Genomic DNA, 14,820 nt, shown 5'->3' on the forward strand with positions numbered 1-14,820 from the left:
CACGTGGGTGTTACAAATGTGAAGTAGAGTTTTTATTTAAACATTTTATTATAAAGAAAATATTACAATGTGTTATGATAAATATTTAATTATGGAAATAACTTTGATACTTGGGTATTTATTATTTGCGCCTTTTTTTATTATTCTTTGCAGCATTCTTTCTATTGAAACGTCGCTTTAGTGGTTTTCTCTTCGGCATCTGCATCGGTTGCATCTTTATTAAGTCCTCATCCATCGGCTCAATTATTTGGCCAAGCCTAGTGGTTATTGCTGGCTGAATCATTCGTGAATGAGCATTTTCCGAAACGAAAGTTCTGCTGATAGGGGCTCTAATGCTCGCTTCGTAGTCTTTGACAGAATTAAACGGATGCGGTAGCTCGTTGACAAGGTGTTTTTTCAGCTTCTCGTTCTCCTGTTCGAAAATTATTACCTTGCCTTTATTCTCCTCCTTACGCGGCGCTTCCTTGGCAATATTCATTATAATCATCCTATTTTTCCTCCTATTCCTCTTTTTCTGTTTCTTTTTCTCCATATTCTCGTTCCACGAGGGTCCCACCCAGCTTCCCCATCCAGGCAACGGCTGATTTTGATCAGGCTCTTGCAATTTTTGGCTCTAGAATCATTTTGCATACATTTAGATTATTGAAATAAGTGTCAAAGATTGTATATTACAATATAATGTCATTTGATATCTGCATAATCTGTTACAAAAAAAGATGCATTTTTTTTTCAAAAAAACATGCAGCAACTCATTGATGCCATTATATGTATGCAAAAAATCATTGATTTGATTTAAAATATGGTTATTTATCTGTGCTACGTACCTCTTCTTTTTCTTTTATAAATTCCTCAACAACATCATCGTCCGCGAACGCCTCGCTCATTATTCTATGCGTTTCATCCTCCTGTTCGCTGTTCTCGTCCTCGCCCGTAACCATATCTGGCAATTGTGTTTTTATATATTTGGGTTTAACATTTAAATACTTATCTGGATCAATTTCCTTCACAGCCTCCTTGCTATTCGTTTCTTCTATCGGTTTCTGCTTTGTACTCGTTACAGTCTTTAAACTTGTCAGATTCTTGTTCTCTTGTGCACTTTCCTTGGAAGTAGTTTCTTCCAAAGGCTGATCGAGAATAGGTCTCCTCTTCGTATCTCTATCTCTAAATTCGAGTTCCGGTATATCTTCGTCTTCCTCCTCGCACTTTTCTTCGCGCTTTTTTATTTTGCTATTAGTTTTAAGCTTCTTCTGTATTTTCTGCAGCTTCTGATCGATTTTACACTTCAGTTTCTCTTCTAGGGAATCAAATATTTCGTCTATGTCTTGTACTTTGGACTTCTTATTGCACTGTTTTTCATCTGCGTTATTATGTTGTGATTCTTCCACGTGCGATTCAAATGTAATAACTGCAACGTCGCAAGAAGTTTCGCTTTCCGTATCATTTCCCTTTGCTTGCTTCTTCTTTTTCAATATCTTCTTCGATATCATTTCGTTTGACATTATGCGACATTTGCTATCTTTCGTTTTATCTTCCTTCTTACTTTCTTCAATTTGATTTATAGAATTAATTGAATTGTCTGCAAAAAGAAATGTATAAAAATAATTAGAGAATTGTTAATTAAAAGATTTACTTACTTAGAAAATTGTTAGAAAATTTGTAGCAAAATTTAATAACGTACTTTCTCTTTGGACAGAAGGGTTTTTTGATCCACAATCAACCTTTGCGACTTTTTTCTCTTGTTCCTGCTGATGTTTTTCATCCCAATACTTCCTGTAACTTTTTATGAAGGCCTCAACTTCAGACTCAGTCTTTATCTCTGAGTCCTTCTCATTGTCATTTGTAATTAAGTCGCTTGACATTATCTCATCTTCGTCTTCTTCGTCTTCATCCTCATCTTCATCATTTGGTGCCTTAATTTTCTGTGTCAAGTCTCTATTAATCGCAAGTTGCTCTGAAAGTACCTGTCGAGCCTGACAAAAAAAAAATTCATTATTGCATTCTTTTTTTAAAACAATTATTAAAATATTTCTATTAGTTAAAAATAACTTTTTTAAATAAAATTAATACTTTAAGTTAAAAAGGCACTCACTTCCTTATTATATTTCGCTCTGATTTGTTTATTCTTAGCCCACTGGCCTGTATTTCTATGTCGCAATGACATTCTTTCTTCCGCACGAACTTTGTCGATCTGTTCTAATTTCAACAGAGCCTCTTGCGGATTGCTTTTCTGTAGTTCCTCGAATTCCTTTAATTGCTGCTTGATTTTATACTTTCGCTTTTGCTGATGATAATTCTTACTCTTGATCTTGCGATCACGACGTGCCTTTGCCTCTCTATACGACTGAAATGTGCAATCAAATTAGAATCGATTTTTATTTACTTCTCTCTTGTGAGTAATAATAAAATAATTTCTCTTCATAACTATCGCAATTTTTTCGTACCTGTTGTGCTCTGAACCTGGCAATTTCCTTCCTCCTCAAGATCATCTCTTGCTTAGTCAGTTTGTATTTATTATCCTTTTCCTCTTCTGCAGCTGGAAGATTCTCTGATGATGGATCCTTCTGTAACTCTTGCATCAAAGTGGACATTGTCCTAAATCTCTTCAAAAATTCTGTAGTAGGAGATTCTTTCACCTCGGTCGGATGTCTTAATGGAAAGATCAACCGTGGTGCTGTCCTGTTCTTAGCGATTAAACCCTTCCACTTTGCTAAATCATTCTTAACATTTTCATAACCAACTGCCCTTTTTATCTGCAAAATATTCAAATTATACAATTATTTTCATGCTTTAATTACTATTTTGCACAATACATTGACAAAAATTTAGTCAAAGATAAAAGATTAAGAAGATAAAAAAATAAGATTATTAAAATTTAATTAAAGAGACAATATTGATTTAAACTTGATTTTCACTTATATATGAAAAAAAATTTAGCTTTTAGAAAGACAAATTAAAAAATATTTGTATTTATATATGAGTAAATTTTGTGAAACAGTTCAATAAAATAACTTACCCTTTCAGCAACTGGTTTCTCCAGTGGCTTAGAAAGAATTTTATTCTTCCGAAGCTTTTTAACAATCTCAGTTTGATATCCTTTACGTCCTAATGATTTTGCCAGGTCTTGTATGCGTACCACATCTTTGTCTGATACCCCACTTTTCACCAAGTGATATTCGGATACTTGTGTAGCCGGTTCACTTCTTTCTGCTTGTTTTATTCTATAAAGGACAAACAATGAAAGTTAAACATTGAACAGTCAGCTTGTTTAATAGTGATCTCTTTGTTATTTCTTACCTTCGTCCTTTATCGAGCTTTGCCACAGCCTCGATAAACTTTGAGTGATGTTTAGAGACATCCTCATCGTCGTTTAAATTCTGATCAATTTCTGTATCACTCATCTTAGCATTCACATGAATTCTACTATCTTCGGATGTTCCAGGTTAGAATATAGATTGTTAGCTTAAAGATTATAGTGCTAACTTAATTTCCTTTCTGCAAAGATAATTACACAATAAATAAAGAATAAACAGATCTATTGTTCAGTGATAGAAATTCATATTGTTCATACAAAGCGCATTCACTCTCATTTAAACGGTGACCACGTGAAATTATAAGCATGTACGTCGTAATAAAAATTCATACTGTATCCTGCTGTATCGCGTGGAACGCGATATCCAATAACAAAATTTGTTTTTATCAATATGGCGTTGGAAAGAATCATTTTCTATTGGATATCGATATCTCATACTTTAAATATTGCGCGCAATGTGATTCAACCATAAGAACTTATTGCCAAGAACGCAAAATTTTTTGTTCCTAGAAATCCACTTTCGCCATTGGATATCGACTTTGGCATGTTGCACCCATCTCAAAACTTTTCATTTTTTATGCTTGAATTCGCGCGTACTATTCGCCAGGTGTCTCCACGAATCGCGATGCGCCGCGATGAGTCGCGGAACGCCGCGCCACTTTTACAATCGTCGCAAAACAGTCGGCAAGCGAGAGTGAGAGCGGCGCGGTGAACAGCTGATTCCGTTTCCACAGTACGCCTCTCACGTAGGCGAGCACATGTCTACCGTGCGATAAATCACGCACGACATTCAGCCCTTTCTCTGTATCCTTTTGGAGGTAGGTGATAATCGAGCGACGAATTGAGTAACCGTTTGTGAAGGAACGACTCACCGGCAACAGAGCGCCCGTAATCCAACGGCTGCGTGCGATGAGCAACGGCCGGCGATAACCGGTGGCTGGATTTCATCCTCCTTGTCTTCACCGTCGCCGTTATCGTTATTGGTGGAAAATATGGCCGATCGCGATAGCGCGTCTGAAAGCGACTCGAGCTCGATCGACGGTGGGCCGATAATGATGCCACCGTCGCCGGTGACGCGCGAGCAGCTGCAGAAGCGCATTGAGTCTTTGCAGCAACACAATCGAGTGCTCAAGGTCGAGCTGGAGACATACAAGCTACGGGTGAAGGCACTGCAGGAAGAGAATCGCGGCCTACGTCAAGCGTCTGTCATCATAGTGAGTTCTGAAACTTTTTTTTTTTTATTTAATTTCTTTGTATCTATAGCATTTATGTCTTATCAGCAACAAGTCTACGAGACAAACTTACTTACTGAAATATCAGTTTGCTATTTTTACATTATCTTTCATGTTTGGAAGAAATTTATCAAACATAAATTTTCTGTGTTTGCAGCAAGCAAAAGCTGAGCAAGAAGAGGAGTTTATCAGCAACACTCTGCTGAAGAAAATTCAGGCCTTGAAGAAGGAGAAAGAGACCCTTGCGCACCACTATGAGCAGGAGGAGGAATGTCTTACCAACGATTTGTCACGGAAGCTGAATCAGCTGCGGCAGGAGAAGTGCAGACTTGAGCAGACACTTGAGCAAGAGCAGGAGTGCCTGGTGAACAAGCTGATGAGGAAAATCGAGAAGCTAGAAGCGGAAACACTGGCTAAGCAGAGCAACTTGGAGCAATTACGACGTGAGAAGGTTGAACTGGAGAACACATTAGAACAGGAGCAGGAAGCACTGGTGAACAAGCTATGGAAGCGAATGGACAAGCTGGAGGCGGAGAAGCGAATGTTGCAGATTAAGCTGGACCAGCCAGTCTCAGATCCGACCTCACCACGAGAGATAAACAACGGTGACACAGCCACAAACCTGAGCACGCACATCCAGACTCTGAGGAGCGAGGTTGCGCGATTAAAACACACATTGTTGATCTCGCAGCAAGAACGTAAGTATATTATTTATTCTGAAGAGTTTGCATCATTTTCTCACTCGAGTTAAATTTATGTTTCTTGATTGAAATCTATTTTTTTCTTAGCAGTAATGTTTAAGAGCTTTGTTCGTCGTAGTCTTCTAATTTTTAGCATTATATATAGTTTTAACTCAGCCTTAAAATCTCTGTTAAACTTCAAAATTAATTGAAGCTCTGAATTGATTGCCAGATACGGAAAAGATGAAGCGGTATGTTAACGAAGAGAAACAGATACGCGAGGAGAATCTGAGACTGCAGAGAAAGCTACAGCTGGAAGTAGAGCGTCGGGAGGCCTTGTGCAGACACCTCTCCGAATCTGAATCCAGGTTGGTATAGAAGTCTGCTGAACTTACAAGAATTTACTATTATATTCAATTGCTTGCACCATGATTTCTCTGAGTTGCGACATTTTTTCTCTTTCACGTCATAACTGAAATTGCGATCGAAAGTTATTTACTATTCCTAATCTCACAGACATGATTTTCGCAGCTTGGAGATGGAGGAAGAACGGCACTACAACGAAATTGTGATGTCCGGTGGCAATATAAGGACTCGCACGGTGTCCAGTCCTGTGCCCTACAATCCTTCGCCTAGTTCCTCAAGGCCATTGAGTCCAGGTGAGTTTTTTTTCTTCGTTTGACGTATGTACGGATAAAATTTTAGTATTATTGTATCTAGAATAGCATCAATCAATTTATATATCAACAAGATTAATCCATAAAATCACCCCTGTCGAGCTGCCCCCCTCCACCTTGCACAAATAAAAAAACCAATAGCGCAAAATTATAAGCTATTTATGAGCTTTCATATTCCGCAAATTAAAAATTTTGAGCTCGTCACGCTGAGCATGAATTTAATGTTTTTCGTGAGGGGGCTGAGTCGATATCGACTCAGGTTGTTTGAGGACTAAGGGGGTGAGCTTAAAAATCGAAACTATATCAGTTCAAAAGCTCATAAATAGCTCTTAATTCTACCGCAAAGATTGATCCAATATTTTTATTTTTAAGCGGTGGGGGGGCTGAGTCGATATCGAAAAACATTAAATTCATGCTCAGCGTGACAAGCTCAAAAATTTTAATTTGCGGAATATGAAAGCTCATAAATAGCTTATAATTTTGCGCTATTGGTTTTTTTATTTGTGCAAGGTGGGAAGGGGGCCAGCTCGACAGGGGTCATAAAATCAATTTATCAATGCATGAGAATAGAGTCGATGTTTTCCTCCGAATTGCACGTTCTGTGTTTAGCAGATTCACGCAAACGCGTGTTTTATCATTAGGTATTAACGTGCTAGGTTCCACGTCCAGAGAGGGTTTCGGCGCGAACCGGTGCTATGCCTGCGGCCAGCCGACTGCCCCGCCATTCGCGAGCTCGTCGCCTCCCTCAGGGGTAAACTTTCATATAGAAAAATCGTTAATGCTGGAAACTAATTGACTGTTATATATATAATGTGGGATTTATACAGATTTTTTTTTCGATTCACTATGTGTTAACGCGTTCCATGCCACATTGATTTTACTTTTTATTCACGTCGGATGAAAATCGCCGATGGCATTATCGAAAATCATTGTATATATTTATACTATTTACAAGAAAGTGAAATGCTGCATGAATTATTGGTAATTCATGATATGATAATTGCATTATATATGATAATTTCGTATCAATTCTCTTAATTTTCTTAACGGCAAAAATCTTAAACGTTCTAAACGGAAAGTCCAGCGCATTGTGGAACGTGTTAAGGCACAATAGCGTAGAACAATTTCTGCTTCAATTAGTATCTAGCATTGCTTGATGATCGCATCATCACAAAACAATTATTTTGTTTTTATTCGTGAATGTTTGCTGAAACAGGGACACATCGTGGCGCCGTCCAGCAGACGCACGTCGGATCGCTTCGTCAAGCCGGCGATTCCGCCCACCATCGTGAGCCCCGGCGGACCGCCGGTGATCGCTCCTAATCCCACATCGAACGCCGCCGCACCCCAGCCAGGCTCGCCGATGGACATCGCGAAGACATAAGCCGACAGCCTGCGAGGAGAGAAGGGGGCGAAGACTCCCTTCGTGTAATCGCGCGCAAGGTACTTCTCTAAAAAAAAAATAAAAATAAAACTATGCGTTCCAGCCGCGGAGACGCACGGAAGAGCCGCCCGCACGTTTGGTCGAGATCCACCATCGTCGTCCGGCGCTTTTTATCTCTTCGAACGTTTCCGTTCTGTTTAACCACTGCTACTACAGCTCTAATGTAACACACACACGTACACACACACACACACACACACACATACACACACACACGCGCACACACACACACAACACGGGCTACGGACTGAGAGACACGGGACTTAATTATTATTCCGAACTGAATGGCAGAAGATTAAACAGCGCAGTCGCGTGAGCCACTCGTCGCGGGACGGTTCTCGCCTCGAGAACCCCGCTTCTTCAACGATTCCTCCTGTATGATGCCTGAAGTACCGTTCAGTACCGAGCTCTTTGTCGTACTACGCAATTAAATATTGTTTGAGTGTTCTACGTAAGGGAAAAAAAATGAATCATTGACATGTTGCTTCCATGTTCCAAGTAACCATAGTATAAATGTTGAATGCGAACGCTAAGGGACATTTTACGCGGCATACTTCGCGATAATTGCTGTAATCTTACTGTGCGTCTAAGAACGTAAACGAAAGTAAATTAGGGTGTAGTGTCGCGGTGTTCACACACGGTTTAACAGATATGCATTTGTTTTAGCTTTGAGCCTGAGTAATCACTTTAGCATATGCGTTACCGAGGCGAAAGGCATGATTCTAAGGAATAAATGATTTCGGTGGTTCCTGTGCAAAGATTGTCGGATATTGGAGTACACGATGAGGCAGAGAGTCGGATTTTAGAGATCAAATATCGGCATCTTCGTATCTGAGAAGTTTCAAATATTTTCTTGAAGAACTATTCTAACTTAAAATATTTTTTTATTAGAATATTCTAATTTAGACTTTATAATCACTGATTGCGAAGATCTCTGATAAAGGCCTTAAAGTTCCAAAGATTTAAAAGTCCAACAATCTGAAATCTAAAACAGATTTGCTGATGTAAAAATATACACTTCTACAAAGGTTTGAGAATCTGTGTGTCTATAAATATAAACATAATATGTAAAATAAATGTATATTTAATAATCAATGTTAACACAAAGATCTATTTAAAGCATTTTAGAATTTTATTAATTGAAGAAATTCAGCCGTTTAAAAAAAAATTGAAAAGTTCCTCGAATTTTTAAATCTTCTGCTATGCAAGCTTGCATTTCTGGAATTTCTGTCTCAGATCGTGATAACTAATCTCAAAATTGCTTAACTTTACAATGTCAGAGCGTTGGAAGTTTGAATCTTGAAGCTTTGATATGAGGCGCGAAAAGCCTTTGAAATCTCAATATCGAGAGAATTTAGGTGTAGCGCATGAAAAACAAACACTTGCGTACTTCGAGTTTGTTTGCTAATAAATTGTTTTTATATCAACGATACATAGCGCATTAGTTCGAGACGTTGTCTGTTATGTTATATTGAATCAGACTTTAGAATCTTTGTTCCAGATTGTTTCTCGGGAAATTGTTTCTCAATAGTTTAGTCTCGTTTCCGAAACTTAGATATCTCTTTTTAAATTCTAGAAGCGCTTGGACTCTTGTTTTTAAGGTTTTCGGTACCTCGACGCCTACTTTCTAAATCTTTGAAATCCTGTTTCGAGACCGTGAAATCTAGAAGTCTTGAATCTTGAGATTTTGAGGAATGTTATAGAAGTCAACACGGAAGAATCGTATGTCTTTTTCATTTCAAAGTTCTCAATACTTTCTTGTACGTCAGTTATCATGCATTATGATGTAAGAAACGGAGGAATTGTGAGAAAATCTATGAAATCAATAATCGCTTATTTGAGAGAAATAAAATTTGGCTCACGTTTGAGTGATTTTCTCGCAATTCTTTCTCTTCGATTGCAATATGCTGATCGCAGATAGCTGACGTTATTGAGAACTTCTGTTTAAAAGAACAGGTGTATTATATATATAAATGATACGAAAAATCAGGTCGAAGCGTTGTTTATTATATTGTATCGAACGGTATAAATATATATATATATATAAACGGTCGTATACAATTATACATATGACATAGAATTTTATTATAACGTAAAAAGAAGTTCTTATCAATAATTATGATTACGCAGATATGCTTCACAGCTGCATGTATTTTACTCAAGCTTTTATGAAATACAGTCACGTTTTTGCTATTATACACTGTCAATCTTATTACATAAGTTCTCTGAGTTTTAGTACAAAACGAAAATTTCCCTAAATTGTACTTAAAAAGGACAAACTACATTATTACCACTTCATTACCGCAATCCTGTTTAAGATAGTTGTATTTTTGACTCCAACGTTCAAGTTCAATTATTATGTAATATTTTATTTTTATGTAACGTAATTACAAATATTCAAAAATGTAGGTAAAATGAACGTTATTTTTAACAATTGTTGATAATATAGAAATCTGTAATCTAAAATTTGCGTTTCGAGGGTTTGTATCTCAACTAAAGATAGAAAGATAACATAGATTATGGACGTCCTGTAATATCGGCGACATCTTTGCGATAGCGAAGATGTAAACCTATATTTTTGGTTTCGTGTCTCAGTGTGTGCACGTGTTAAAGATCAAACGATTTCACAATGTGTCAAAAAATATGGCCTGCTGATCGCTACGTCTTTTAAAACGTTGGAAACGCTTGTTATCTCACCTAAAAATGTCGTAAGTAACATATTTGTCGAGTTTTCCTTGGAATTTCGAAAGTGAAGGCTTATCTTAGTCTCATCATATAAAAGTTTTTTTTACTGTGTTAACAAATATTAATTACAAATCGTTATTAATTGTTAATTAATATTAATTATTGATTGTTATTTGCAGAATATAAGCAAAATACATCATTCTATTGCTGTAAATTCAAGATAACTGATTTTTCACTGCTGGCACAATTGTAATAGTGTCTATGAGACAAGCTCTGCTAGGAATCTCAATATAGAAGAATCATGAATTCGTGCAAAAGGAAGAACGAGGATGTTTTGGCGGAAGTCCTGGAACTGTTCCTTCTGCCGGATTACAATGTCGTTTCGTCAACTTATTTAGATCATTTGTTGAGCCACATTGCAGAGAACACAAAAGACTGTAAGGAAAATATTTTTTCAACAGATTATTTTACTGTGATATGCTTTGACGTGTAAATTTGCAGGTGCTTTAGTCGATTACGAATACTGCGAAGTCTTTCAGAAGTGGATACCAAAGGCTCTAGCAGTATGGGAGTCTGGACAGAAAGCATCACAGCCTGTGATCTCATTTACGCTGAAACTTGTGGGGATTATTTCACGACACGAACTGCGTTATCACTACTGGCAGTGTCAGGACGTGTACAATCGACTTTGCACAATTCTGCAATTGCACAGAGATGATTTACCTGCTTCTATTAAAATGGCGTATACCACAATGCTGTCAGACTTGATAGCTCACCGAAGTGGCAGACAGTGGGTGGTAAAATCTGGTGAGTAAAGTTATAATAAAATATCTTACATTTTCGTGAATCAAAATAACACATGAATATTATAATAATTATTTTAAAGCATATTTTAGATTCATATATTAACTGTTTATAAACAATATCGTGAACTAGTAAGTGTTACTTTAAATTTTAATCTGACAGGTGTATGGAAGGACGTTGTGAAGTGCGCGCAATGGAATCACACAATGTATGTTACAAGGGAAAGTCAGAAATTCCTGTGGACGCTGCTGCTGCACGAGCACAAAAATGTCGATGCCTGCAGTGAGATTATCCTGGCGATTGCCGCGCCTTTGATGAGCAACACTGTAGATGCACAGGCGCACCAGGCGCTGGAAGAGACGTATTTGGAGCAGAACAAGCTGCTGTGCTCCACACTGGACCTGGTGACCAGCATTCTGGAGAATACACTGTTTGCAAATCTGAACAACAGCATCCCCGAGTTGCTGGAACGACTCATCAACCTCGAGACGCGAGTAAAGGCACTGTTCGAGGCTTGCATCAGCACCAGATTCCTCCAGCATGTGCACAAGCTACTGCTGCTGTCGCTGTTCCTGAAGTTGAAGCAAGGAATCAGTGAGAACACCAACGTAATTGACGCCGCGGCATGGCAAAAGTTTTGTTACGGTTATTACTACGTTTCCATGAAGCTGCTGTCGAAGAAATATATCATAGAGATGGTGAGATGCAACAAGTACTGTATGGTGTATTGGAAGAAGTTGTTCACGTTACGAGAGATTGTTCAGTCCGAGCAGTACAAGTTTGAACATCAAGCTATTGCTCTAATGGTGAGTCGATGAATGTTTGTTTTATGTTTAAATGGAAGAATGTTCATTGGAATAAATAAAATTAATAAAAGAAGCGTTAATAAAATATTAATAGAATATTAAACTAATCTTAATTTTTTTGAAAACAGGTTCTGCCACTGTGCGTTTGTATAAAAAAGAATCATTTGAATCACGATCTGTTTGATATGTTCATTAATAAAATTTTCGATGTAACATGCACCACCGTGCAAAGGTTAGCTTACTATATGAGAGACATTATACGAAAGGAGGACCTTCCAATGGAACATATTTGCAAAGTGTCCATTGATATGCTTCTTGAAATAACAGATATAATGGATAGAGTGAGTACACGTTAGAAGCTTAATAAATATAAAATAATTTTGTTGTTTATTAGTTTTTTGTTAATTTTTCTCTTATTATTATAATTTTTTCCAGGACGTAGCGGTGATCACTTTTCAAGCTTTATGCCACGTCTTGAAGAGTTACATGCCGGACACGTGGGCAGGGAAGCATCCGAAGGCAAACAACACTTCTCCCTCAGAGCATCCGCCGAAGTTTTTGTACAAATCGATACTGAAAGGTGATCCCATAGTCGATTATCCTATTCTGCTGGCGTCACTGCTCGACGGCTTGGCAATCATGACGGAGAAATTCAAATTGAAGTGGCAGGAATGCGTGGAAACGATATGCGTGTTATCCCTCGCGCAAGAAATCCTCAATCATTCCGGAATACTACCAATGGTAAAGGGAATCGATTACTGACATTAGATTAATAAAATCAATGTTTACAAAGAAAAATCATTGTAATGAAAAAGAAAAAAATAGTTTTAGTTTGAAAAAATTCTTGCTTAGATTTGCGTGAAGGCGTTGAAACTGTGCAAACTCGCCATCCACAACTTCATGCCGCCTAATTTGGCGCTTCTTGTGGATTCAGACAGCCACATGAACGAGATAGGGCCTACACTCTACAAGAGGCTGCACGATCCTAATTGGGAAGTGAGAGACAGTGTTCTCGAGGTTCTCAACACCATCGCAACGATCTCCGAAGACAGTAAGCGAATCAATATAGAAATTGATGTATATGTACTCGTGAGTTTTGTTAATTATTTTGATATAATTTGATATAATTGAAATGCACAGTAAAAATAGAAGATAAAAATCTTAGTAAAATCTAATCATCTTTTCGCAGAATATCCGGCATTCCAGAAGTTCTTACTGACGAATCAATTTCCAAAAGTGGCGATCGAGGTCGTGAAAACGGACGGCGAGAGTTACGTGCGAGCGTCCGCATTAACGTTCATTGCGACTATCGTGCGCATCAACAAGCTGTGGGATCAACAACTGTCGCAATTGGATTTGATTGTACGTATACACTTATCACTCTCACTTGTTTAACGTTTCGATCTTATTGAAGAAGATTACGCAAGATAAATTATTTCCAGGAAACGGCGATTTGTTTACTCGAGAACGAAAGCGAGGCGATAGTCAGGAGGGAGGCTGTGAATCTAATCAAGGAATTGTATGTTCATCGAAAGTGGTCGTACGTAGAATTTTTAAATCTACGAACTAATAGTTGACATATGTGTCGAATAATGATCGGCATCATTCGATTCTCGCAGGAAGGAAGTCATCGATACAATGCTGCGAGCGATGTCCATGGCGGCCGTGTTCGATCTGCACTGGGAAGTCAAGACGAACGCGTTGACCTTCTGGGATCACTTCGTCAAGTCTCATCTGACAGATCAGGGAATGCTCGACGACTCGTTTCCGAACGTGACGTTCTCCAAAGAGCACAGGAAGATCGTGGCGTTGAACGAGACGGAGATTAAACGGCGACTTAATAAAGCATTGGACGAGTTAGCTAGGCAAAATTGTCTAGGTGTAAGTAAATATTAGGATTTAGAAACTGATTTTATAAATTGCTCGAACTCTCTACGTCCTTAAATTTTTCACTTTATAAATAGCTAAATAATTAAATTTAATTAACTAATAATTCATAAATTATCATGATAATAAATAATATCGGTCTGACTTTTGTTTCTTTAATTTTTAGGTACTTTTGGTGACCCTAAAAGATGATAGTGATTTTGAAGTGTGCAAAGCATCCGCCATTATAATCGGCAAGCTGAAATCTTGTCTATTAAAATACAAATTGGACGAACCGTTACTACCTACGGAAAACAATGCGACAATAGACACCGTTTATGTCAAGGAAGTGCCGCTGGTCTCGTCCACTTCCGCTGAAGAGACGCGAAACGTCTCACATATTATTGAGGAGATTGTGGATGCGAACGACGCCAATCTGCTGGCGAGCATTTACAAAAGCTCTATGAACATGGACGGCGAAAGAACGAAGGAGAAAGAGAAAAAGACGCTCGGTTACATCTCGTCTGTTACACGTCAAGACTTTCTTCACGCAATTTTCAACTGCGACATCGACGCTTACATCGAGGAGAAGAATCGTTGGCTGAAAACGTATACTAGCAGTTTTGAGTCGATTCTGGACGACATATTAACAATGTATAAGCAAAAGGACGTGAACTCGATGGACTGTTACTAAACTCACGCATATTTTACATAATTTTGATGCTGAATGCATAATTTGCATTTCTCTTTTATATTCAGACATCGCTGAAAACATCGTCAGCTGTCATTTGTATAATTATAAATATTTCAAATACTTTTGAGCGTAGGGTGGTGAATGTTTTTAAGCAAGTCAAAACTATAAACTTATTTTCTACAAAAAAGTTCCTTAAGTTGGACATAATTTTGTAGATTAATCGCAATTTTTCATTTATCATTTATATCTTTCAATCATGTATATTTTTCTTGCTTTTTCTTTTAAATACTAATGGTAGCAAACAGCAAAGGGCTATGTAAATGTGTTTATTCTGATAGAATTAAATTCTGTTATATGTATGATAACTTTATAATAATAGTTTTTTGCAGAAGTGAAATAAAGTGAAAAAATTACACAATTTTACGAATAAAAATTTAATGCCAATCAGAAGTCTAATTATAATGAAAAGTTTAATAATAAAACGAAAATAATGCCTGAAAGACGGGCGAAACAGAGCAGACAAAGTAAAATCCAACGAACAAATCTTAAAAAATAAAGTCTTCTAAAATCATAACTCTTTATATACAAATAATTTTACAAAAATACGTCTGCATAAATTTTA

The 14,820-nt window shown here is 37.5% G+C and overlaps 3 protein-coding genes across 6 annotated transcripts; 2 read left to right on the forward strand and 1 right to left on the reverse strand.

The window, feature by feature from the left end:
* Positions 1–29: 29 nt before the first annotated feature.
* LOC105676775 (U3 small nucleolar RNA-associated protein 14 homolog A) lies at positions 30–3,720 on the reverse strand. Its single transcript, XM_012374935.2, has 8 exons — positions 3,569–3,720; positions 3,295–3,492; positions 3,014–3,218; positions 2,442–2,750; positions 2,090–2,341; positions 1,679–1,970; positions 825–1,576; positions 30–613 (listed from the first exon to the last, which is right to left on the reverse strand). The coding sequence occupies exons 2-8, from the start codon at positions 3,396–3,398 to the stop codon at positions 122–124; spliced, it is 2,406 nt and encodes an 801-aa protein (XP_012230358.1). The 5' UTR covers positions 3,399–3,492; positions 3,569–3,720; the 3' UTR covers positions 30–121.
* A 222-nt stretch (positions 3,721–3,942) lies between these two features.
* Positions 3,943–9,539, forward strand: LOC105676822 (coiled-coil domain-containing protein 6). Of its 4 annotated transcripts, none has more exons than XM_067360215.1 (6): positions 3,943–4,524; positions 4,700–5,240; positions 5,455–5,590; positions 5,739–5,881; positions 6,556–6,650; positions 7,116–9,539. In XM_067360215.1, the coding sequence occupies exons 1-6, from the start codon at positions 4,303–4,305 to the stop codon at positions 7,281–7,283; spliced, it is 1,305 nt and encodes a 434-aa protein (XP_067216316.1). In that variant the 5' UTR covers positions 3,943–4,302; the 3' UTR covers positions 7,284–9,539. The 4 variants fall into 4 exon arrangements, with proteins under 4 accessions (XP_067216316.1, XP_067216314.1, XP_067216315.1 ...); XM_067360213.1 differs by having other exon boundaries at positions 3,944–4,524; positions 6,541–6,650; XM_067360214.1 differs by having other exon boundaries at positions 3,946–4,524; positions 5,754–5,881; positions 6,541–6,650.
* Positions 9,540–9,869: 330 nt separating this feature from the next.
* LOC105676821 (uncharacterized) lies at positions 9,870–14,616 on the forward strand. The gene is made up of 11 exons (XM_012375008.2): positions 9,870–10,051; positions 10,208–10,465; positions 10,530–10,835; positions 10,995–11,638; positions 11,767–11,979; positions 12,074–12,379; positions 12,491–12,689; positions 12,828–13,000; positions 13,081–13,178; positions 13,258–13,519; positions 13,692–14,616. The coding sequence occupies exons 2-11, from the start codon at positions 10,330–10,332 to the stop codon at positions 14,196–14,198; spliced, it is 2,844 nt and encodes a 947-aa protein (XP_012230431.1). The 5' UTR covers positions 9,870–10,051; positions 10,208–10,329; the 3' UTR covers positions 14,199–14,616.
* The last annotated feature ends 204 nt before the right edge of the window (positions 14,617–14,820 follow it).

Source organism: Linepithema humile, chromosome 8 (genome assembly GCF_040581485.1).
Source record: "Linepithema humile isolate Giens D197 chromosome 8, Lhum_UNIL_v1.0, whole genome shotgun sequence".
Lineage (NCBI taxonomy): Eukaryota > Metazoa > Arthropoda > Insecta > Hymenoptera > Formicidae > Linepithema > Linepithema humile.

Coding starts and splice junctions, on each gene's coding strand:
- LOC105676775 (XM_012374935.2), bottom strand. CDS start 3,398: ATGAGTGATACAGAAATTGATCAGAATTTAAACGACGATGAGGATGTC. Junction 1,971..2,089: donor GAGCGAAATATAATAAGGAA/GTGAGTGCCTTT, acceptor TTTTTTTGTCAG/GCTCGACAGGTACTTTCAGA. Junction 614..824: donor TTATAAAAGAAAAAGAAGAG/GTACGTAGCACA, acceptor AAATGATTCTAG/AGCCAAAAATTGCAAGAGCC.
- LOC105676822 (XM_067360213.1), top strand. CDS start 4,303: ATGGCCGATCGCGATAGCGCGTCTGAAAGCGACTCGAGCTCGATCGAC. Junction 5,241..5,454: donor GTTGATCTCGCAGCAAGAAC/GTAAGTATATTA, acceptor ATTGATTGCCAG/ATACGGAAAAGATGAAGCGG. Junction 6,651..7,115: donor GCTCGTCGCCTCCCTCAGGG/GTAAACTTTCAT, acceptor TTGCTGAAACAG/GGACACATCGTGGCGCCGTC.
- LOC105676821 (XM_012375008.2), top strand. CDS start 10,330: ATGAATTCGTGCAAAAGGAAGAACGAGGATGTTTTGGCGGAAGTCCTG. Junction 10,466..10,529: donor TGCAGAGAACACAAAAGACT/GTAAGGAAAATA, acceptor GTAAATTTGCAG/GTGCTTTAGTCGATTACGAA. Junction 13,520..13,691: donor CTAGGCAAAATTGTCTAGGT/GTAAGTAAATAT, acceptor TTTAATTTTTAG/GTACTTTTGGTGACCCTAAA.